This window comes from Anomalospiza imberbis, chromosome 11, assembly GCF_031753505.1.
Source record: "Anomalospiza imberbis isolate Cuckoo-Finch-1a 21T00152 chromosome 11, ASM3175350v1, whole genome shotgun sequence".
Taxonomy (NCBI): Eukaryota; Metazoa; Chordata; class Aves; order Passeriformes; family Viduidae; genus Anomalospiza; species Anomalospiza imberbis.
Window position 1 is genome coordinate 8,611,901 of NC_089691.1, and position 22,063 is coordinate 8,633,963.

Genomic DNA, 22,063 nt, shown 5'->3' on the forward strand with positions numbered 1-22,063 from the left:
GAAACTGTTGGCTCAGGAAGCATCCAGAGATAAAAAAAAACATGCATTTGAATCAAGTTAGAAGTACATTTCCTGTGTCCTGACACGGGTTCTGTCCTTGCAGGCGGAAGGGAGTGTTTGGGCCTCCAGTTGGTCGGTATTTCATATTTTTTATCGACGACTTGAACATGCCCATGCTGGAGCAGTATGGAGCTCAGCCACCCATCGAGCTGCTGCGGCAGTGGATGGACCACCAGGGCTGGTACGACCGGAAACAGATCGGTATGACCCAGATCCTTGGCCAGAGCTCTTGGCAAGGGTTGGCCTGTTAGATATGTGTACCTGCCGTGGAGATTTGTGGTGAGGGTTTTTAGCGACAACCCAGCACTCATTCCTGATTTTGCACTCTCAAAGGTACTTTTAAGAAGCTGGTAGATATTAATTTTGTCTGTGCCATGGGACCTCCTGGAGGGGGAAGGAATCCTGTCACTCCACGCCTCACTCGTCATTTCAACTACCTCTCCTTCACCGAGATGGATGAGAGCAGCAAGAAGAAGATCTTCTCCACCATCCTTGGCAGCTGGATGGGTAAGTCCTGCAGAAAACTGCCACCTTCTCCTCTTGTTGAAAGTCACCTTGATGACAATGGAGTTTGGAAGAGGAGCAATTAATATTGATGATCTGATCAAAGTGCTGAAAGCTGGAGCTTGCAGTAGTCACTTGAAGATGCTTTAGGGAAAGTGTTTTATGAGGCTTAGCAAACAGAGAGCTCGTACCCTATTAGTCTCAGGGCCAAACTCTGCTGGTGCAAATCAGCAAACTTCACCTTTGGTTTTCACAGTTGCAATATGTTATCCTATAGCCTGGGCCTTTCAAAGAGGATTTTGTTTGTGATGGGTGATGCAGATATTCTTAACCTCAGCAGGTAAAGCTGGAACTAATTTTTTTGTCTTTTTCTAGATGGATTCCTAGGAGAAAAAAGTTACAGAAATCCAGTGCGTAAGTAAGAGCAGAAAGATGAGCGAGACTGTGAACAGAACAAGCTGGTGAGCACAGCATGGCATAGCTTACCTGTGCTTTCAGCAGACAGACACTTGTCCAGACAACAGCCTTCTGTGGAAGCAGAGCCTTCTGTTACTCTCCATCTGCTGCAGCCTGTGGACAGCTGAGCAGGGTGGATCTGAGCATGGTGCTACAGCCACCATGAAAAAAGGGTTCATTTGGAGTGAAATGAGTCCTCTCATACTTGACAGGGTGGGAATTGAGGATCATCTTTGCAAATATGCCCTCATCTGCAAATCTGCCAGTAGAAAGGAGTGAGAATAGTCATCTTGTGGGAGAAGCAAAGCAGAGTTCTCTGAGTGCTTGCAATATTCACAAGCACCAGTACCTGACTGTGATCTCAGGGGCACACTGAAACATCTAGCTGTGATTTAGAAAGAAATTAAAGAATTTTTGAAAGAATGCAATAAAGTGCAGAATGCTGGGGTGTCACAGGGCTCTACTTCTCCAGGAGTGTTTGTAACAAACTTCATTGGGAGAAAAAAATAATTATGCTCTAAAACTGGCAGCTGTGTTTAAATCTTGCCAGACTATTGCATAAGAAATTATTCCTCAGTGGCTTTGCATTTGCTGAGCATAATGAATTGCAGGGGGTTTAGCTAAGAGGGCACTCACTCCTTCTAGCTTAAAAGTAGCTGAGATTTCACTGCAGGAGTGCAAGAAGGAGAAGGAAAACCTGTCTGGAATATTTCAGGTAGGCATCAATTACCTGTCTGGCAGTGCCTTCTCTGTTCCTGGGGGGCATGAAGTCTTCACACCACAGCATTCTTCCACCTCTAAATCTGGTTCACATTAGTTGATAAACCCATTGGCAGCTGTCCACTGCAGTGAGCAGGTGCTTGGACAGGTCCCTCACTGTCTCTCAGAATAAAGCAGAAAAAAGTGTGTTCCTGCCCAAGTGCTAGCCAGCACCTCTGCTACTCAGTGCCACCTTCCAGCACTGCAAGGACCTTCTCAGCCCAGAGTTACCACCTTGACATCCTCTCCAACTACTTGTGTCTCTGCAGCAGGAGCAGATGCAGTGAGGGACTTGAACGAGCCCTTAGTCGATGCCACGATCTCCGTGTATATGACCATCACATCCCAGCTGCTGCCCACACCAGCAAAGTCGCATTACACCTTCAACCTGAGAGACCTCTCAAAGGTGTTCCAGGGCATGCTCATGGCTGAGCCTGGCAAGGTCGAGGTGAGTCCTCCCATCAGCACAGCCCTGCCACCCAGGGCAAGACCAGAAATCACAGAATCATAGAATCACTAGGTCAGTATGATGCAGCCCACCCATTCAGGGCTGGATGGAGCCATGGGGGATCAGACAGGGACCAAGTAGGGGCAGATGGGTTGTCCTCTTACCTGCTTCTGCCCCTTCAGCTCTCCTGGGAACCTTGCTGTGGCTCCAGTCTGGCTAGTAGAGACTGAATTACCACAGGAAGTACTTAGTCCCCTAAATACTATAGGTTCTGAGCTATCAGCCAAATAAAAGGGTCTTTCAAAAAACACACAAGAAAACTGTACAAATTAAATCAAACTGGTGAAAGATAAGAATAAAGAACACAAAATTTAAATCTCTCAAAGAAAGCCTGACGTATGGACAAATAGAGGGGGATAAACTGATGCTGTAATGAGCTCTCTGCAAAGCAGCTGTTTTGACAAGAGTTGTTTTTAAGGGGAGAAGGGAAAGCAGCTTCCTCCGCCCAGTTCTTTCCCTGCTCCAGTTGCCTTGTAACAGGAGTGGAGTTGGCCACATGCTGGGCAGGAACCAGCTTTGCTGACAGCAATGCTCATAACACTTCTCTGCTTCTCTCACGGGGGCTGTTTTGCTGGGATTTCCTACCAGAACAAAGAGCACCTGCTGAGACTGTGGTACCACGAGAGCTGCCGGGTCTTCCGTGATCGCTTGGTCAGTGATGAGGACCGGACCTGGTTTGACAACCTAATGACGAAGAAGATGGAGGAGTTTGGCACCACTTTTGAGGAGGTCATTCCCACCCAGCCAGTTCTGTTTGGAGACTTCATGGAGCCAGGTGCCAGTGTCAAAGTATACCAAGCAATCGACAGCCAGGAAAAGGTAAGGACCCTGGGAATCACGTTGGGAACTATGTTCTCATCTTCCCAGTCTTCTACAAACAAAGGAAAGCAGTAATAGTAACAATAGCGGTGCTTTAATTGGAGGGGTCTGAAACTACAAACCGTCCCAGGGCTCTCCTGTGAAATCCTACCACATTTATGAATAGTGGCTGTATTTCTTGTGATGGGCAGTTGAGGTGGAACAAGCTGTCTCTACATTGCAATCCTGGAGGCAGCCTGCTATGCCAAATCTCCCAAATGAGTCACACTTGGGACTGAAAAGTGAAATTTGCTGGAAAGAAATGGCACATTACCCCCAAACAATACTACTTTTGCCATTAAAGACTTCACAATTGACCTTTACAAGTAATTAATGTTACTGCCAGACTCCCTGTTGGAGAAGATACTGGGAGTACTTGGATAGTGGTAATTAAGCAAAGGCAATGAGTGGTGCATTTTGCACTCATTATCAGAAACAGATGATTATTCTGTTGTCTCTCCTCTTGTGATAGCTGTGTGACAAGGGCTAGGTAATTAACTGAGCTTTCCAACCCCTTTTGCAAAGTAGGTAGGCCTGTCCCCCACCGAGGCGAGCACAGCTGAGACAGCCAGACATAGAGGCAGCTGCACAATCCCCACTGATGCACACAGGACTTTGGCATCTAGGCAGGGATCTCAGCACTGTATGAATTCCAGCTGGTGTTAGTTTCCCAGCTTCACAGTGAGATTGCTGAGAGGGTAGGATCCAATCCCAGATGTCTTCATGCTTCATCTCCTTCTCTGGCCTGAGGGTGCTGTTGAAGAGAGCCCTGGGAAGGGCAAGAGAAACTGCTCCTGCAGCTATTCCATGTGATGGCTGGACTGGGAGAGGAGTGTGCTCCTTTACTCATCTACAGCCAGTGTTGCTTTCTTCCCCAGCACCTGTGCTTTCCAGCCAGAATCCTAACCACAGGATTCAGCAGCAGACAGTGGTCAGCTATAGAGCAAGGAAACTAACCCAGAGGGAGGCCCTGGAGCAGTATGGATCAGGCAGCTATAAGCTCTTTTATTTTGAACTACACCCTGCTGTTTCTTGAGGCAAACAACACAGTTGGGAACAGCAGAGTGTAGTCATTTGCCTGAGTTAGTTTAAAGTCACCACTGAGCAGGGGCTGCCATCACCACTAACTAAATTCAGCCCATCCAATGGCAGTTCCTTAGGAGCCCAGAGGAGAGCTGCTCCCAGACTCTGTTAAGCACCAGGCTCTGCTCTGCCTTACTCCTGGCTGTGCCAGCAGACAGTAACCCCCCAACACACACACAATTGCTTTTATCTGGTAGCCACAGCTGAGTGTTTCTGCCCACAGCTGAAGTTGGTGATTGAGGACTACCTGGAGGAGTACAATCAAATCAACACGCCAGAGCTGAAGCTTGTGCTGTTCATGGATGCGATCCAGCACATCTGCCGAATCAGCCGGATCCTGCGGCAGGCTCCGGGGAATGCTCTTCTGCTGGGTGTTGGGGGAAGTGGGAGACAGTCTCTCACCAGACTGGCATCTCACATGTAAGTAATGCACTCTCACCTATGCATGTGATGGGGAGCAGCTCCATTGAGGCTGCCTTCAGAGAATCTCTTTTTCTGCCCTTCCCAATGCCAGTTACATGTTTTTCTGGCTGCTGACTCCTCAAATGAGTCAAGAGCTAGGACTCAGTTAATATGCACAGCTGCACTGTGTTTCTGGCTAGCTCAGGTATATCTGCTTTGTGTAAAACCTGCTCCTGGGTTGGTGGCTGTCCTTGGTGCACAAGGACAAGTCTGTGCTCAGGACTCACTGTAAGAGAAGAACTTGCTTGAGTCCTTTCACCCTGCGTCCCCAAGACATACTGGGCAGTGACAGAAAAGAATGTCTTAATTTGATGTAACTCCACAGGCTTCTTTTTCCTTCAGGGCAGAAAATGAATGTTTCCAGATTGAGCTGTCCAAAAATTATGGCATGACTGAATGGCGAGATGATGTGAGGAAGGTCATGATGAAGGCAGGCCTTCAAAGTCTACCCAAGACCTTCCTATTTGTAGACACACAGGTACAGGACTATTAGCATAGTGAATTCCATCTCAAAAGCAGTCAGAAACACATCTCTAAGCTTAATAAATTCCCCTACAGAGTATTAAGGAACTTGACAAAACCAGACACAACTTGTATTTCTTCAGTAGCCCATATCTTATAAAATAGTCCCAGGGAAACTAGGGGTGGTGCATCTATTGCTAGAGGGTCTGTAGAGCTGTGTGTGAGTGGGTGGATTCTTCTCTTGCTCAAGGAAGCTTCTTTCAGCTCCACCCAAAGGTTTGGTGGGTACATAGATTTTAGTTGTCTGAAACTAAGCACTACTGGTCACTGATATTAGGAGTCCTAAGTAAAATGATTTTTTTCCTTTTCAAAAAGAGTAGATTTAGGACCTTACGCCTGCTGGTCCCACAGGATAATGCTGACTGTAAACTTTAACTTGCTAATGAGTAGGCCAATTTCCACTTCTGGAATCACAGTTATGTTCCCCATAGGCTTTTTTACTGCCTTCATTATCATAGGAACCATTCCCTTGTGGCAGAGCCCTAAGCAGTGAGATGAGCATCAGTCAAATGCTACTTGTTCTTGCAGCCTTTTCTCTGCAGTGAGAAGCATATGTGGGAGCACAGGGGCCCAAGAGGGTGAATTTAGTCAAGGAGATGGATGCTGTGTATTTCTGATGTAGCAAAGGTGGAGAGGTGAATGTAACGCTGGAGGGAGATCGTCCCACAGCCTGTGACACATCTCTACAATTACTCTGTCTCCCACATTGATAAGCTTTATTTTAATAATGAAGTGTTCTGTGCTGGAGGAACAAAGACCTGGAGAAACCAAGGTGTCTGAGGTCTGGCTGCAGAGGCAGGGAGCAAGAGCCTGATCTCAATTTGTCTGTAAGGAGATAGGGAATGGGCAGAAGGATGTTTGTTCTGAAACACACCCCCTCATCCCTGAAATGGCTGAAATATGGCTGTTTAATTGGAAATGCTGGACAAGAATCAGGGTGTGCTTTCCTGGAGCCAAATCATCACAAAAATTGTTCCTTATAACTGAGGCTGAGGGCTGTATTTATGCAGAAATTATCTCCATGGCATGTGAGACATGAGTGTCTTCTGACTTAAGAAACTGCTTTTTTTTTTTTTTTTTACCATCTTCTTAGATTAAAAGTGAGTCCTTCCTCGAAGATATCAACAACTTGCTCAACTCTGGTGACATTCCCAACATTTACAGTCCCGAGGACCAAGACCAGATCATGACAGCTATGAAGCCTATTGTTCGAGATCTGGGGCAGCAGCCCACCAAAGCCAATTTGATGGCTGCATACACAGCACGGGTTCGCAGCAATATCCACATGGTCCTGTGCATGAGGTACACTTCAGGCCTACAACTCCATGCTTTTAATGCTAGTTATTCCTTCTTTATCCTTTGCCTTTCATCACTGTGTAATGGGATCTTTATTTCCAAGCCCCAGCCTTTGGAGAAGGAAGAAGACTAGGAGTATGATTTGCATAACACCTTCCCCTAGGACTAGATTTTCTTTTTTTTTTAATTTTTTACTCTTTGTTGGTCTCAAGATGAAGTTTGAATTTTTCAAGAGTATGATTATGTGTGATTCAGATGAAACACAAGGTACCTCCTCCTCTCTGCACCATTGAGCCATTTGTTACATACATATCTTGCTTGAATCTGGGGCTCAGTTACATCATGTTTACTCATTAATCCAGTGCATAGTCCATAACCAGCTTGCTCCCTTGCAGGAGGGATACCAGGAGGTACCGGGCATTCTCAATGCAAGAACAAGTAGAAAAATCAGGGGCTATGGTTATGGTTTGGTGATGTGATCTGCACATGCACCTGCTTGAAATAAACTTCAGAGCACATTTATTTTTTTACCCCTTAAGTTTGTCCCTAGAGAGAGACCCATAAAACATCACCCTTCTACCATCTTAATACTTCCAGAATATCCCAAGCCAAGGAATGAGCTTGGACATGCACCTTTGGGCATGCAGCTGACTGCCTGAACTGTCATTCCCCTTTTCCCTCCTTCCCTGGGTGTATTCCTGTCCCTCTTCCTCCACAAGGTATCAGGGTGGTTCTGTAGAAGGAAAGATATTTTGTCCTTGTATGTAGAGCCAGCTGTAACACATCTCTGCATGCCTTGCCCTCAGCCCGATCGGAGAAGTGTTCCGTGCACGCTTGAGGCAGTTCCCCTCTCTTGTGAACTGCTGTACCATCGACTGGTTCAATGAGTGGCCTGCTGAAGCCCTGCAGAGCGTTGCCTCCTCCTTCCTGAGTGAACTCCCACTCCTGGGCAGCAGTAATGACGATATGGACGGGATGGTATGTGCCACACATGAAGACGCTCTGCTCCCATGTGCTCAGTGTGCTGTGTCGCTGCATACACCAAGTCAACAGATGCAGGGCATGCCTTCAGAAGTGTCCTACCCTGCAGCAGAAATGGTCCATGGCAGGATCATTCAAATGCAGAGCTGCATAGCTTTTGTATGCCTTGAAACAGGCTGAGCCATTTGTCAGCCCTCTGTGGCACTAAAGCCCCCCCACACACATGAGCTCTGCTGTGACTGTATAGTTTGGTTCTTCATAAGCCCCTTTTGCTCTCTCTGAGCATCATATAGAGTTGCCTTTCACATGTTCAGTACTGAATGTTTCTTTCCCTTGTTTCCTTTCCTTTACTTGTTTCTTTCCTTTCTCCTTGTAGATTCAAGTATGTGTAGCAATCCACCAGAGTGTGGCAAAGAAGTGCCAGTTGTTCCTAGCACAACTTGGCAGACACAATTATGTCACTCCCAAAAGCTACCTGGAGTTCCTCAGCATCTTCAGTTCCCTCATTGGAAAGAAGCAACAGGAACTGAAGACAGCCAAGAACAGGATGCAAAGTGGGCTAGACAAGGTTCGTCCTTCATACCCAGGAAAGTTTTGGGGCCACCCTCTGAGCAGTGTATTTACAGCTGCAGAGATGCATTGAGATGTCCTACACATGTCCTGTGTAACAGGAAAAAACTCAGACTAAAGCAAGCAAGAACTATGCTTTCTGCCAGGACCAGGCTTTCTGAAGGTCTGAGTAGTCTGTAACAGCTCTAAAGAATAATGATCCCCAGTCTTTGGGGACCACTGACCTCTGTGTAGCTCAGCTCTCAGCATGTTCCTTATTAACCTTGTAATTGAAAGCCCTCTAACAGAAACATTATTCTGCTGCCTCATTGCCACAAGCTTATGAAGTAATGCCTAACATGTGCAGGCAACATTAGGACTACTGTTTGTAAGCACACAACAGTGTCAGATTGTTGCTTAAGCAGGAACCAGGGCAAGACCTGTGCTTTGGGCAGCCCAACGCTTGGCAGAGAGCACCCTCCAGAGCAGCACAGCCCTTTCCTAGGGCTTTCCATGGCTGTTGCCCCTGCTCTTAACTCTGCTTTGCTCCCATAGCTCCTGCGAACTGCAGAGGATGTAGTGAAGATGCAGGAGGAGCTGGAGTCCTCCCGCCCTCTCCTGGCACAGGCAGCCAAGGACACCGAGGCTACCATAGAACAGATAAAGGTACCTGCTGGGCAGCCCTGCACTGTCTAACTCTGACTGCTCAGACTGGACTGGACACGGGCTGGAGGGGCCTGGCGGAGATTGTGCAAAATCCTGCTGGATCAGAGCTAAAAGCACCTCAGATTGGCATGGCAGATATTTGTGCAGAGCTGCACTGACAGCAAAAACTGCCTCCTGCTGGGGTCCTGCTCTGCTGCTAGTGAGCACCATTTGTTGCAGAAGCAAGGGCTCCCGTGCCCCTGTCTGAAAACACCACCCAGGATCAGTCAGCCGAGCTCCCAGGCCCTTGCAAGCACAGTCTAGCAACACTAACACAATCCTGAGGTGGCCTGAGCAGCTCTTAAGCCAGACTCATTGTTGAACTGGAACATTCCTCCACATCCCATCCCCAGGGAGCTGCAGCCTGCCCCCCAAACCTCAAAGACCATCACACAGTCACTCATGCCACTTCAGAAGAGGGAACTGTTCTGTGTTAGCTGTCACTGCCTTCTCTCCTTGTGTTCCTCCCTGCTTATCTTCTGCTGTGGGGTGGTCACACTGGGACAGTGAACAGGGACTCTAACATAATACAGCTCTGCATGCAGAGTGGAAAGACTCTGCAATCACCTAAATTCCCACACAGCAGATAAGGATTTGGCTATACTCCACATTTCCTTTATGCCTCCTGGTAGTGTTTTAACCCTTGGGGTATGCAGAAGTGGCAGCTTTAGAAACAAACCCCCTAGCACATCTTCCTATTCCTCCATCTCCCTACAAATTTGCAACCCTATGCATCCTCTACTTGTGCCAATAGGAAAATGGGCAGTGCAGCTAATCCCTGCAAGACTAACATCATTTCAGGCACAGCCAGAGCTGGAGCTTGTGGATGGTTTATACAGGCTGACAAAAACCTTCTCCCAGTATGGTGCAGGAAGGGCATCCCCTGCAGCAGTTAGGTCCCTGAGGTCTGCTGGAAGAAGACACACAAGCTGCCAGGACAGCTGTGATCCTTTCCTAGCAGTGCCAAGCCAAGCTCTGCTTCCAGCATGATTCTGAGGCTGTCTCTGATGTCGCAGGTGGACACAGCTGTGGCTGAAGAGACAAGAAGTGCTGTGCAGGCTGAGGAGGCAAAGGCCAATGAGAAAGCTCAGACAGCCCAAGCCATTGCAGATGATGCTCAGAAGGACTTGGCTGAAGCCCTCCCAGCCCTGGATGCTGCTCTTGCCAGCCTGAAGAACCTCAACAGAAATGATGTTACAGAGGTAACTGTGTCAAGGGAGAGGGTGGCAGAGCTGGGTCTGGTCAAGGACAGCATCTCCCTTTGCAGCAACTGCCTTTCAATAGGCTTGCAACATCCCCAGCCTTTTCCTCTACTCATCCATCCCCCTGGGCTCACTCTGGGCAGCTGCCCATGCAGCTTCTCACCAATGCAAACTGAAGGGCAGAAAGGCAGTAAGTGGCCCCTGGGTGTTTCTAGCATGTCCTGGAGATGCTGTGGGGGAGGGCTCACCCCACATGCCTGTCCACAGGGGTAGGCAGCAGCTACCACCAAGCAACCCCAAGTACTGACTGTGCAACACAGGGACAGAGCTGGCAGCACCCTGAACCTGCAGGCTCTTTGAAAAGGGATCCATCACAGGCACAGAAGAAGCAGCAGGCTGAATTCAAGGAATACTGTCTTGTAATAGGCTAGTGAGAGAAAGAAGGGTGATTCTGAGCTTGCAAGCATCACAGCCAAGACAGCACACTCACTAAGTACAGATTTCACCACACGGGGACAGGCTTATTGCTCTGCATTTGTGAGTAACAGACCTTTTTATTCATCAAAAAAAAACACACAAAACCCCTTTCCTCAGAAAGTGGGGAAAGATACAGACAGTGTTGGTCCACTTGCCCCCAGCACCCATCCTCTTGTAGAGCTGGCACAAGAAGTGTCTTGTCTATCCAAGGCTTCCAATGCCACAAGATGCATCAATTTCTTACATGTCATCTACACCAGCCCCCAAAAACTCTGCATTTAAGGGTTAAGCTCCTAGTTTCTTTTAAATCCAGCTGCCAGATCATGACCCAAGTAACCTGTCACCGGAGCAGAGACACCAGCGTTCTCTCCCAGACCAGAATTAGGGACCCAGCCCAACCAAAAGAGGGCACCACTAGTGTGGCAGGCAGTAAGGATGCCTTTGACCTACTCCTTTCCATAGGGCAGCTCCCTCGGGGGTCCCTTGGAGAAACCTGATGCCTGCTTCTCCAGCTCCTCCACCACCTCTCTCAGCCGGTCCTTATCGCAGTAAAAATGCACATAAAGGTTGCGCTCTGCCTGCAGGATGGGGTTCTCCAGAGACCTGCGCTTGACCTCCAAGTCACTCAGGAGGTCTGTCAGCTTTTGGTGGAGGTCATCCTCCATGATGATCAATTGCTGCATCAGCTCAGAGATCTCCTAAGGGACAGAGCCCAAACTCACATGAACATGGAGAAATAAGGGGATTTTCCTAATGCCTGTGGAACAGCTCAGCCCTCCAGGTACAAACTACCCACCCAGCTCTGGCCTCCAAACCCTCTCAAGTCCAAGGAGCAGAGGTAGCTTACTGGGACACCTTGGCTAAGGCACCCCATCTCAACACTGAACAGCACATGTGAGACACAGTGAGAATCACCTTTGTCCCATAGCCAGCCGCTGCCTCACTGGAGGGTTTTGGGACAAGGCAAGGATCAGGCCAACCTCCCCTCCCTCTGTGGCCGAGAGGCAGCGAGGTGTCCCCCCTGCACCCATGGAGGATGGCAGAGGGCCCCCAGTGCTCACCTGCTGCCACCCAGCAAGGCCCAGGGAAGGAGGAGTGCTTCCTTACCGGCGAGGAGACCTGCAGCTGGTTGGAGCTGTTGTACAGTTGGTAATAGAGCGCTTCAATGGAGGACTCCAGGGCAGACACCTGGGGCACAGGAGCTTCCAGCTGGGCTTCCAGTGCCCTCTTGTCCTGAACCAGCTGGGAGCACTTGGCTGCCAAGGCCGCATAGCTGCGGAAGGGCTGCTGCTTCTTCTGATCTTTCCCCATCAGCATGTCCCAGAGCCTGTAAGAGGGGACAGCCAACCAGAGCTGTGAGTGCAGCACCGGCACTGGGCAAGAACAGGGCTCTGAGGTTGTTGTGCACTGTAAGACTGGGATGCAAGCAGATGTGTGTCAGCAATGAGAAGACAGCCACTCCTGGTGAGCATCCCATGTCATGGAGCTCTAGGAAGAGCACCATAAAGGAGCAGGCTGGCTCAAGAGCCAGTGTGTGATTTCTTTTTGACAGACACCAGCACCCGCCACTCCAAAACTCTGTGGGGAAGATTGAGAAGACCCAGTCAATGCAGGACACCTAGTCAGAGAAAGGTTTTGCTCTAAGCAGCTAGTGGTTTCTTGTGGCCCAGTACCCCTTCCCCATGGCTGAGGACTTGCCTCTACACTCTCTACCTTAATAATCTAGAAAAAAATTCTGTTCTCTGTACTCATTCCATTCTCCATTACCTTGCTTCATCAGTACAAGCCAGCCAGAAAGAAGCAGATCCGGGGCATTTCACACCACCGTGGAGTCACAGTGGCTCTGCACCGGCAGAAAAGCACTGCTAGTCTATCTGGTGGCTTGAGTCCACTGCCTGTCTCATTCCTGTGCCATAGTCCCCACACCTAGTTTGTTCTTCAAGCTCAGACCCCCTCAGGCCCTTACCGTACAGCAGTGAGGTCGTTGGGGTCTATCCATTTGCATGGATGACCCTTCTGGGATGGCCTGGCATCTCCGAAGTAGATCTGCTGCTTCTGCAGCCTGGTCTGGGATTCCCTTGTGATGGTTTCGATCTTCTCCAGCCAAGCAGCCTTCTGTTCCAGCGCCTTCCTCTCCCGGTTCAGCTGGAGCTCCAGCAGGTCCAGGCGGCTGTGCTGGCTCAACAGCCACGCAGCCGCCTCCTCCTGCCTCCTGGCAGTGCTCTGGTGACGGGCAACTTCCAGGCTGAAGAGCTTGTGCAGGACAGGCAGGCGAAAGCGGCGGGCCTCTGCCTTCAGCAAGGGCGGCAGCTGGTGCGTCAGAGTCTGCGCAATGTCGAGACGCAGGGTGCGGAGCTGCCTCTGGAGCACGGCAGCCTGGCTCTGGAGCTCAGCCTCAACGGCCTGCTGTGCAGGGGGACACAAACAGCCTGGTGACACTGCGCTGCCTGGCTCTGCCACCCCCTCCCAACTTGTCAGCTGTGCTCCAGTGGTCAGCAGGAGGACAGGCAGACCCCGCCACATAGGATGGTGGAGGAATGGGAGCACTGGCCATACCTGATTATCCTCAAGAGCTTTCAGAGTCCTCTGGGCCCACTCCAGCGCAGCTTGGGCCCCTTCCACTTTTGCTGTTGTGACTATAACCTCCCTCCGGGCACAGATATATGCTGTCTCAATTCGGCCCAGCTCCTTCCAGAAGCTGTCTTGGTCCTCCAGCAGCTCAATTTCATCAGTCCCAAGACTTTTTGGCATTGATGTTTTCTTGGTGTCCCTTCTCTCTGTGACTTCCTGGCTGCCATCTCTCTCCGCACTCTCCATGCTCAACATGTCTCTCTCATTCCCTCCCTCCACTAGGAGCTCTGCCTTTGAGCCTTGGACCAATTTTCCCCAGCTTGCTGGTGCTACCCCCCACAGTGTTTTTGTGCATTCATGATAAGGAGCTCCTTTTCTTTCTTCTGGTATTTCACAATATGAGTCCATTTGTGTCTCAGCCTCCAGCCCTTCCCTCAGGCTGCTCTCTCCCTGTGCACTTGTTTCCCAAACATCTGGAGCCTGAACACTCTCTGGTATGACCTGCTGGATGAAGCTCTCAAATGCATCAGTGGCCTGTTGTTCTTGCTGCAGGTAAGGAGCAAGATCTATCTGGCACAGCAGTGTTGGCAGCTGGCCCATCCCCATGTTCCCAGGACACTCTGACACCTGCTTTGCAGCCTTGCTGACCTGGCTCAAGACAGCTCTGGTTTTGAAGATCTTTGCTTTCAAGTCCATATGAGCCACCCTCAACTCCTGCTTCACCAATTTCTCCTGCTCCTCCAAATACTTCTGCTCCTGCTGCAGCTTGTTCGTCCAAGCCAACAGCTTCCTGTACCTCCAGAACTGGCAGTCACGATAGCGCTTCAGCTCCTGAAGCTCCTGCTGCAGGGCCTCTTGAGAGGGCCCCTCATCCACTACAGAGTTCAGGAGCTGTGGGGCCTGGCAGCACATCTGCAGGGCCTCCTCCAAGGCATCGCCTTCCAAGATGGGTTTGCCTGCAGCCAGCAGGGCCTCATAGGCCTCCACTTCAGCTGGGCTCAGCACGCTCTCCTCACCCACCATGCTGCAGAACCACTCGAGGAACTGCTTTGTCTCAGGGCAGTCAAAGAGCCACTCAAAGTCCTTCTCACAGAGGGTGTCTGCATGGGGGTAGATCAGCCTCAGCTTTGCCATAAAGTCTGCTGCTCTGTTGACAGTGTCCAGTGGGAAGGCCTGGGAATACCTCCAGCTGAACATGGCAAGGATGGTCAGCACTAAAAGGGAAAAAGCAGGAGTCATCCTCAGAGGTCCTGAACACCCACAGTCATCTCAAGGGTGCTGCAGCAGCACTCCTAGGTGCCTGCTTGAGGGGAGACTCAAGCAGTCCCTCCACAAGTGCTGAAGACCAGCTCATCGCTGTGGTGGAGTACAAGACAAATGAGAGCCCATAGAAGAAGGGAGAAAGCCTGCCTGTGTCCAATTTCCATACAGCCTTCTCCCTTGGGCCATACAGATTTATCTCCTTTGCCAAGACATATTCAGCCCATAGGGACACACCTATTAGAGTAGCAGAGCAAGCTTTTTCAGCCTATGCTTAGTTTGCTCCGTGCCCTTTCTGATAACCAGCTTTCCCTTCAAATCCCTCTGTCCTCCCTGCCTGTGTATTGCATCCTTGAGTTGTTCTGCCTCTGGTCCCAGTCTCCTCTGGCCCAGCTGAGGGAGGGATGAGCACCCCATCTCCCAGAGAATCAGGTTAACCCACTGTTCCATTTGGGTTTTGCAGGTACGAGCCCTGCAGCGGCCTCCCCCTGGTGTGAAGATTGTGATTGAAGCTGTCTGCATTATGCATGGAAAAAAGCCCAAAAAGGTGGCAGGAGAAAAGATAGGCACCAAGGTAGATGATTACTGGGAGCCAGGCAGGGCCCTTCTCCAGGACCCAGTGCAGTTCCTGAACAGCCTGTATGATTATGATAAGGTAAGCAGTGGCAGAAGGAAGCTGCAACTGGGATCAGGTATTGCTTCACAGACATCCTTCTCACAGCAGTAACAAACAGCTCCTTGTGGGCAACACCCTTCAGCACCACCAAGGATGAGGGTGTATTTGGCCTGGAAGCCCTCATGTGAGTTGGGTGCACTTCAATTCTACGGGACCCAGACACGCAAGTCTTCACATTCTGTCCACCTGCTCTTTTGTGGGGAGGAGCTAGATAGAAGTGGTATGGGAAGGGATTTACCCAATTCCACAGGTGTGGCTCCCAGACCTCAACATGCAGTCCTTTGATTCTTTTTGCTGCAGTGTGATGCCTTGACCATCCTGTCAGGTCCTGGGGTGCTGCTGCCTCTGGGGGAAACTCTTAGGAGATCAGTGATGAGCATGCTAGAGATCTGACTGAGAAGAGTCTCTTTCTGTCCCACCGTTCTTTGCAGGACAATATTCCAGACAGTGTGATCAAGGCCATCCAGCCCTACATTGACAATGACGAGTTCCAGCCAGCTGCCATCGCCAAGGTGTCCAAAGCCTGTACCTCCATCTGCCAGTGGGTGCGTGCCATGCACAAGTACCACTTTGTGGCCAAGGTCGTGGAGCCCAAGCGGGTAAGAAATTGTGTGACCCAGTTGCCTTTGCTGTTTGGGAACACAGCACTGGCAGCTCCCTTCTGCAGGAGATGCTGGGAATCCCTACATTCTGCAGGTCAGGATGTAATGCCTTTGTCATCCAGGGATTGGAGTGACTGAGATATTGAGATATCAGTAGCTAGCACTTACCAGCAAGCGCTTTTATGGAAAACCAACTCTTGCTTCAAGATCTCTGGCTTTTGGGGGAAGAGCCTGACCCCATACCCAACATACCCACTGTTTCCTTGTGCATCTCCCCAGCAAGCCTTGCGGGAGGCAGAGGAGGACCTGCGTGCCACCCAACTGATCCTTGATGAAGCTAAGCAACGCCTGAAGGAGGTTGAAGATGGCATTGCCATGCTGCAAGCCAAGTACGAGGCCTGCAAAGCCAATAAGGAGGAGTTGGAGAGGAAGTGTGAGCAGTGTCTGGAGAGATTGGCCCGTGCTGATGTGGTAAGGGACAGAGCTAGGTTCTGCCTGCTTACGAGAGGCAACTCAATTTCAGATCAAGCAGCAGTGGTGAAAACATCCATGTGCCTGCAGCTCATGACAATGCTAGGCTGAAGCTACCTGGCCTAATCTCTGCAGCTCAACAGGACTGGAAAGCTAAGCTAGCCAGGCACTGATGTAAAAAGCTGCTGTCCTCCTGTGCACAGTTTCCTCAGTTTACAATGGGTCTCCAGGACATCTGAAAGCAGCCTAGTAATCCCAGTACTGAGTGCTTAAAGCCAAACAGAATTCAGAATATGTCAGGGGCCACCCCAACCTCTGGCCACCAAAGTCACCTGCAGCATTACCCAGAGAGCAGCAGGTCCAGGACACAAGGTTAGACCTCACAGCAGCTCTCACATGTGCAACTTATCCCACAGCTCATCAACAGCTTGGCTGATGAGAAGGTGCGCTGGCAGGACACTGTGGAGAGCCTGGATGACAAAATCAACAACAGCTCTGGGGACGTGCTGGTTGCAGCTGGCTTTGTGGCCTACCTGGGCCCTTTCACAGTAAGTGTGCAGTGGTCAGCACTCAGTTTACACCTCTGCTGTCCTGGCCAGGGAGAAAGGACTAAGACACAAGGGTGTGAGATCCCTCCAGGATCTCTCTCCACTTGTGCAAGAGGCTGCACAGAGCCCATTTGAATGGGAACAGGAGGGTTTAGATACTCACAATAGACTAGCTGCAACTGAAAGAAAGGCTATGGTGGTGTTTCTCATGGCAGGGAGACTACCGTGCTGCACTGTCCACAGAGTGGATGGAGGAGCTGGTCAAAAACAACATTCCCCACAGTGAGGATGCAAGCCTCATCAACACCCTTGGGGACCCCGTGGAAATCCGCTCCTGGCAGGCAAGTTTCAAAAAAACCCAAACCAAACAATACTTGAGGAAGAAGGGGCCTCAGGTAAAGACTAAAACAGTCAGCTCACCACCCACCAGGATCCCCTGGACCAAAGGGCAAGCCCCCACACCAAGCAGCTGGATAATGGCCGAGTATCTCCACACTGCAGAACCGGAATTGCTGTCCTAAGGCTTGTCCTTTACAAACACCAGGCCCAGAGCCAAGCTCTGGCCATAGTCTGCCCATGCCTGACCCCAGAGCACAGCCCCATCCCAGGGCTTGGCTGCTGGCAGAGGTACCTTCACCACCATCCCCTGTCCACCCACTGGGAGCACTCAAGGGCCAGGGCAGCTAAGGCTTCTCTCTGGTCACCTATGTGCATTACTAGGTGTCCCAACAACTTTTTCAACCCTGTTAGATTGCTGGTTTACCCAACGATGCCCTGTCTGTGGAGAATGGGGTAATAACCCAATTTTCCCTGCGCTGGAATCACTACATAGACCCACAAGGACAAGCAAACAAGTGGATCAAGAATCTGGTAAGAGCTGTGGGGAGGAAAGCCAGATCTGCGAGGATAGGGGAAACAGCTTTCTGTCAGGAGCTGTGCAGAGCAGCTTCAGGCTTTGGGCTCTAGAGCTGCAAAGCCCCATGCTGTGCCAGCCCAACCTAACCTGCACCAGACAGTCTCCACATCCACATTCATCCCAGGTGGATATCCCTTCTCAGGGAAAGCAGCACAGGGCAGGAAGAGCCCTCATATAAGCAAGCAAGGCAGCAAGAAAATCACATTCCCACTCTGATGCGTGTCCACTAACATTCTGTGAACCTTCACCTCACAAAAAAAACACCAGCACCTCCCATAATGGTTTTCAGGTTTCTAGCACAGAGGGCTCAGAGTGGCATTACCTGGCTGCTGAGTATGCTCCCTGCTGCCAAAGTGCTGAAAACACTGACCACCACCTCTTCTGCCCTTTTGAAGGATCAGGCAGGAGGCTGAGGCAGCTGCTCCTGCTTTGCTCCCTGAGAGCTTTTCCCACCCACCTGCTCTCACTTTGTAGGTTCTGCCCTGAATTAGCAGTATGGGGCTCCAGAGGGGTATGGCTCTGTGAAGGAGATTGTCCCTATTTCCTCCTTTTTCTGCTGCCTCATTCAGCTGTCTCTAGTGCCTGCTGATGTGGGATAAACTTGCCAAAATAGCCAAAGTCTAGCTGAGCAAGAAAAAATATTATTTCTGCTGCCCCAGGGAGCTAAATCAGGCCAGTGAGATGTGTACTGTGCACCAGAGCTGGATGTGAAGGTGGCAGGACACCACAGAAACTCTGCTCTCCCCTGCTGCCTTTCAGGAGAGGGCAAACAGCCTGGAGGTGGCCAAGCTGAGTGACCGGGACTTCCTCTCCACTCTGGAAAACACCATTACTTTTGGGAAGCCCTTCCTACTGGAGAATGTTGGCGAGGAGCTGGATCCGGTCCTTGAGCCTGTCCTGCTGAAAGAGGTCTGGTGTCTCCCCTTGGCAAGGAGGGCAGTGGGTACCTGGCTGAGCTGTAAGGGGCCAGCTGGCCAGGGTGCCGTGGGGTGGGGTGCGTTTGTAGGTCTCTGTGGGCAGGCAGAACTCGCATGGATGAGTGAGTCCCGTGCCTCGGCCAGGGCTCCAACACCCTGACAGCCTCCTGCACACTGTGGTCTTCTGCCAGCAGGCATCTCTGCCTGGGAGGCAGGGCCATGAAATACAGCTGCTGTCTTCACGTTCAGGCCTTTAGTTCCACAGGGAAGCTTGGAGCTCCTCTGTACTGAGGGCCTTCAGACTCTCCAGACTGCAGAGCCCAGGGCAGAGCAGAGCAGGATGCCTTCCCTCACAAGAGGTAGCCATTCCAGCCTTCCTGTATTTGTCCTTCTCTGGTACAGACCTTTAAACAGCAAGGCAGCACCGTGCTGAAGCTGGGGGATACAGTGATCCCCTACCATGATGATTTCAAGATGTACATCACCACCAAGCTGCCCAACCCTCACTACAGCCCTGAGGTCTCCACAAAGCTCACCCTCATTAACTTCACCCTCTCACCCAGGTACCTGTTTTTACCCCATTAGCTGTCCATGCTGCTCAGCCTCATTCTGCAGTCCTCAGACCCTCAGGCATGTTGCCCCCTCCCTGCCACCCTCACTTCCATGGCTTTTGTTGTAGTGGCTTGGAAGACCAACTGTTGGGAGAAGTGGTGGCTGCAGAGCGGCCTGACTTAGAAGAAGACAGAAACCAGCTAATTGTTAGCAATGCCCAGATGCGTCAGGAACTAAAGGAAATAGAAGACCAGATCCTGTATCGGCTCAGCACTTCTGAAGGAAACCCTGTAGATGACTTGGAGCTCATCAAAGTGTTGGAGGCATCCAAGCTGAAGGCAGGAGAGATCCAGGTCAGAGGTGAAAGGTGCTATCCCCCCTGCAGCTATGCGTCCCCTGCCAGCACTCCACTAACCATGACATCGCTTCTGTCCTCCAGGCCAAGGTGGCGGTGGCAGAGCAGACAGAGAAGGACATCAACATCACCCGCATGCAATATGTGCCTGTGGCTGTCCGCTCGCAGATCCTCTACTTCTGTGTGTCAGACCTGTCCAACGTGGACCCCATGTACCAGTATTCACTCGAGTGGTTCCTCAACATCTTCCTCTTGGGGATCCGTAACTCTGAGAAAGCAGGTGCCTGCCCAGAACAGCCCCTCCTCTCCTCTCCCTCACCCCCCATCTGCACCCGGTCTGCATGTGAAAGCAGCGCCTGTCCTTCCCAGGCAGGGTGTGGGTGTGCCTCTGTGACCAGGAGCCCAGAGCTGACGTGGAGAGCACCCTCCACCTCCCCCATGGCTCCTGCCACCCTTGTCTGGTTGTTGCCTTTTTTTCAGACAAGCTGACGGAGCGGGTGGAGAACATCAACAACTACATCACGTTCAGTCTCTACTGCAACGTGTGCCGCAGCCTCTTCGAGAAGCACAAGCTCATGTTCGCCTTCCTGGTCAGCGCCCGGATCCTGATGAATGAGGGGCGGATCGATATGGTGAGCAAGTCACCCCAACCCTTGAAGGGATCCCATCAGGGCAGCTCAAGCACAGCCTGTTCAGCCCCTAGAACTGTGTGCTGGGTGGAAAAGGAGCCTTGTTGCCTGGGGTTAGCGACAGGCTTGGCAGCCTGCTGGACAAACACGGGGCCTCTGTCTTTATTCAGCTTTCAAACTGTTCTCTGTGTTTACATGCAGAGCTGCCTGAATCCCCTGCAGTTTTTGCCAGTTTGCTGCCAGACTGCTGCAAAGGTTAATGAGTTCAGAGGCAGCAGGCAGGGGTTAGCAGAGAGTGGCAGCTGAGCAGTCACTATGTTGATCTCACCAGACCCTCTAGCTCAGCTACTCCTTGACACACACACACCTGGCAGGAGAGCAGCCAGAAGAATACTACAGGATTTTAATTGGATGTGGCACCCTGTGCCGTGGGCTCAGGTGGGTAGGCTATTATCCCTGACCAAATCCTATCCTGTTCTCAGGATGAGTGGCGGTATCTGCTGTCAGGAGGAGCCATAAAGGAGATGAAGGACAACCCAGCTCCAGCCTGGCTGAACGAGAGAGCGTGGGGAGACATCCTGGCCTTAAGCAGCTTGAAGAATTTCTCTGGCTTTGACAACGATTTTGCAGACAGCCTTGAAGGGTTCAGGACCATTTTTGACAGCCTCAGCCCTCACAGGCAAGTGTCCCCTGCTTTGTCAGCTTAGCTCTACTGCACATGACATCCCTGGGAGAGCAAGAGGAGCTGATAGAGCCACAGTGCCAGCTCTGCTCCCAGAGCAGTGCCATGCAAGGGAAAGGATGAGGCACTGCCTTGTCTCCTCAGGGGTGACTATTGCCCGAGGCAGAGCCTTATCCCAATGCCCTATCCCAGCAGTATTTGCTGCTTCCCCAGTGGAAGCAGTTCTGGCTTGCCTGCTTATGGTTTCAGAGCTACAGACAACAACCTCAGTCACAGGACTGGAAGGTCCTTGTCCCTTATGAAGCCTCAATGGCTGCCTGCAGGCAACTTGGGTACTTCCTGTGGAGTGTGGGATCTGGCACATTCCCCAAAAATGCACCTAATTGCTTTGCAGAGAGCCTTTGCCCGGGAAGTGGGAAGATGAGCTTGATGCCTTCCAGAAGCTGCTGGTTCTGCGGTGTCTGCGTGGAGACAAGATCACCAGCGCCATGCAGGATTTTGTGGTGCTGAACCTGGATCAGCGCTTCATCGAGCCGCAGGTAACCAGCCAAGAGCAGGTGCTGGTGGGGACAGGAATGGAGCAGGAGGCCACAAGCTTGTGATAAATGGGCCACCAATTGCAATGAGGGTCATGCCCCTCGACAGCCACAGTGTTCCTCCCACAGCTGGGGAAATACCTGTGTCTCAGATGAGAGATAGCCTTTCTGATGCCCACCAGTTAAACCACACTAGGAGGGGGACAGATACTGCAGGTGTACAAAGGAAGAGTTCAAATGACAAATGGGAAAGTGGTTCATGGCCTGACCATAATGCAGCCAGAGGAGAGCTGTACATGGTTCTCACTGATCATGTTCCTGGCCTTGGCACCCAAGAGGACACTGAAGCTTTAGAGGAGAGCTGGAGGCCAGGAGGGCTGAGGAGGTGCTGCATGGTTCCACTACGGCCTCTCCACTCTAACCAACTCTCTGTTGCAGACCACTGACCTCTCAGTCGTGTTTAAGGAGTCCACTGCCACCACCCCCCTGGTGTTCGTGCTGTCCCCAGGCACTGACCCCGCTGCCGACCTCTACAAGTTTGCTGAAGAAATGAAGTTCACACAAAAGCTCACTGCTATTTCTCTGGGCCAAGGACAGGTAAGCTGTCAGTGCATACCTGGAACAGCAGTGCCCTGGCACTCATATCAACCTCACCAAGCTCCAACTTGGTCAAACACTTGCAGCACTGTGAAAACACCCTCAATGCCCTAGGGCCCTTACTCACCAACCTTCTGCTTCTACCCCCTTGGGGTAGCTCCCACTTGGCAGCAGCTCCCACTACAGTCCCTCTAACTTCCCAAATCCATCTGCAGTTTTCCTATTCCCTCCATCCTCCCTCACAGGCTTGTAAAAGCTGTAAAAAAACTTTGCTGTGCCATCAAACAGCAAAGATCCAGCTGAGCCATGGGGGCAAAGCCAGGCCATAG

The 22,063-nt window shown here is 51.0% G+C and overlaps 2 protein-coding genes and 1 long non-coding RNA gene across 4 annotated transcripts in view; 1 reads left to right on the forward strand and 2 right to left on the reverse strand.

The window, feature by feature from the left end:
* DNAH1 (dynein axonemal heavy chain 1) overlaps positions 1–22,063 on the forward strand; it is a 71,212-nt gene that overhangs the window by 44,839 nt on the left and 4,310 nt on the right. For both annotated transcript variants that reach the window (XM_068201721.1, XM_068201722.1), the window contains exons 44-69: positions 104–261; positions 394–567; positions 940–978; positions 2,049–2,227; positions 2,876–3,106; positions 4,452–4,648; positions 5,033–5,168; positions 6,306–6,514; positions 7,315–7,486; positions 7,866–8,057; positions 8,594–8,704; positions 9,760–9,945; positions 14,717–14,908; positions 15,361–15,528; positions 15,811–16,002; positions 16,419–16,550; positions 16,766–16,891; positions 17,301–17,420; positions 18,226–18,375; positions 18,786–18,946; positions 19,063–19,288; positions 19,375–19,570; positions 19,771–19,922; positions 20,402–20,602; positions 21,000–21,140; positions 21,576–21,734. In XM_068201721.1, coding sequence (XP_068057822.1) covers positions 104–261; positions 394–567; positions 940–978; positions 2,049–2,227; positions 2,876–3,106; positions 4,452–4,648; positions 5,033–5,168; positions 6,306–6,514; positions 7,315–7,486; positions 7,866–8,057; positions 8,594–8,704; positions 9,760–9,945; positions 14,717–14,908; positions 15,361–15,528; positions 15,811–16,002; positions 16,419–16,550; positions 16,766–16,891; positions 17,301–17,420; positions 18,226–18,375; positions 18,786–18,946; positions 19,063–19,288; positions 19,375–19,570; positions 19,771–19,922; positions 20,402–20,602; positions 21,000–21,140; positions 21,576–21,734 — 4,300 coding nt within the window. The remainder of the gene's footprint in view (positions 1–103; positions 262–393; positions 568–939; positions 979–2,048; positions 2,228–2,875; positions 3,107–4,451; positions 4,649–5,032; positions 5,169–6,305; positions 6,515–7,314; positions 7,487–7,865; positions 8,058–8,593; positions 8,705–9,759; positions 9,946–14,716; positions 14,909–15,360; positions 15,529–15,810; positions 16,003–16,418; positions 16,551–16,765; positions 16,892–17,300; positions 17,421–18,225; positions 18,376–18,785; positions 18,947–19,062; positions 19,289–19,374; positions 19,571–19,770; positions 19,923–20,401; positions 20,603–20,999; positions 21,141–21,575; positions 21,735–22,063) is intronic.
* On the reverse strand, positions 10,480–14,247 carry LOC137480598 (HAUS augmin-like complex subunit 3). The gene is made up of 3 exons (XM_068201724.1): positions 12,389–14,247; positions 11,530–11,749; positions 10,480–11,120 (listed from the first exon to the last, which is right to left on the reverse strand). Exons 1-3 carry the CDS (start codon positions 14,230–14,232, stop codon positions 10,869–10,871), a joined length of 2,316 nt encoding a protein of 771 aa, XP_068057825.1. The 5' UTR covers positions 14,233–14,247; the 3' UTR covers positions 10,480–10,868.
* Positions 16,125–16,840, reverse strand: LOC137480607 (uncharacterized). Its single transcript, XR_011003001.1, has 2 exons — positions 16,714–16,840; positions 16,125–16,593 (listed from the first exon to the last, which is right to left on the reverse strand). It is a non-coding gene; the product is annotated as an uncharacterized lncRNA (long non-coding RNA).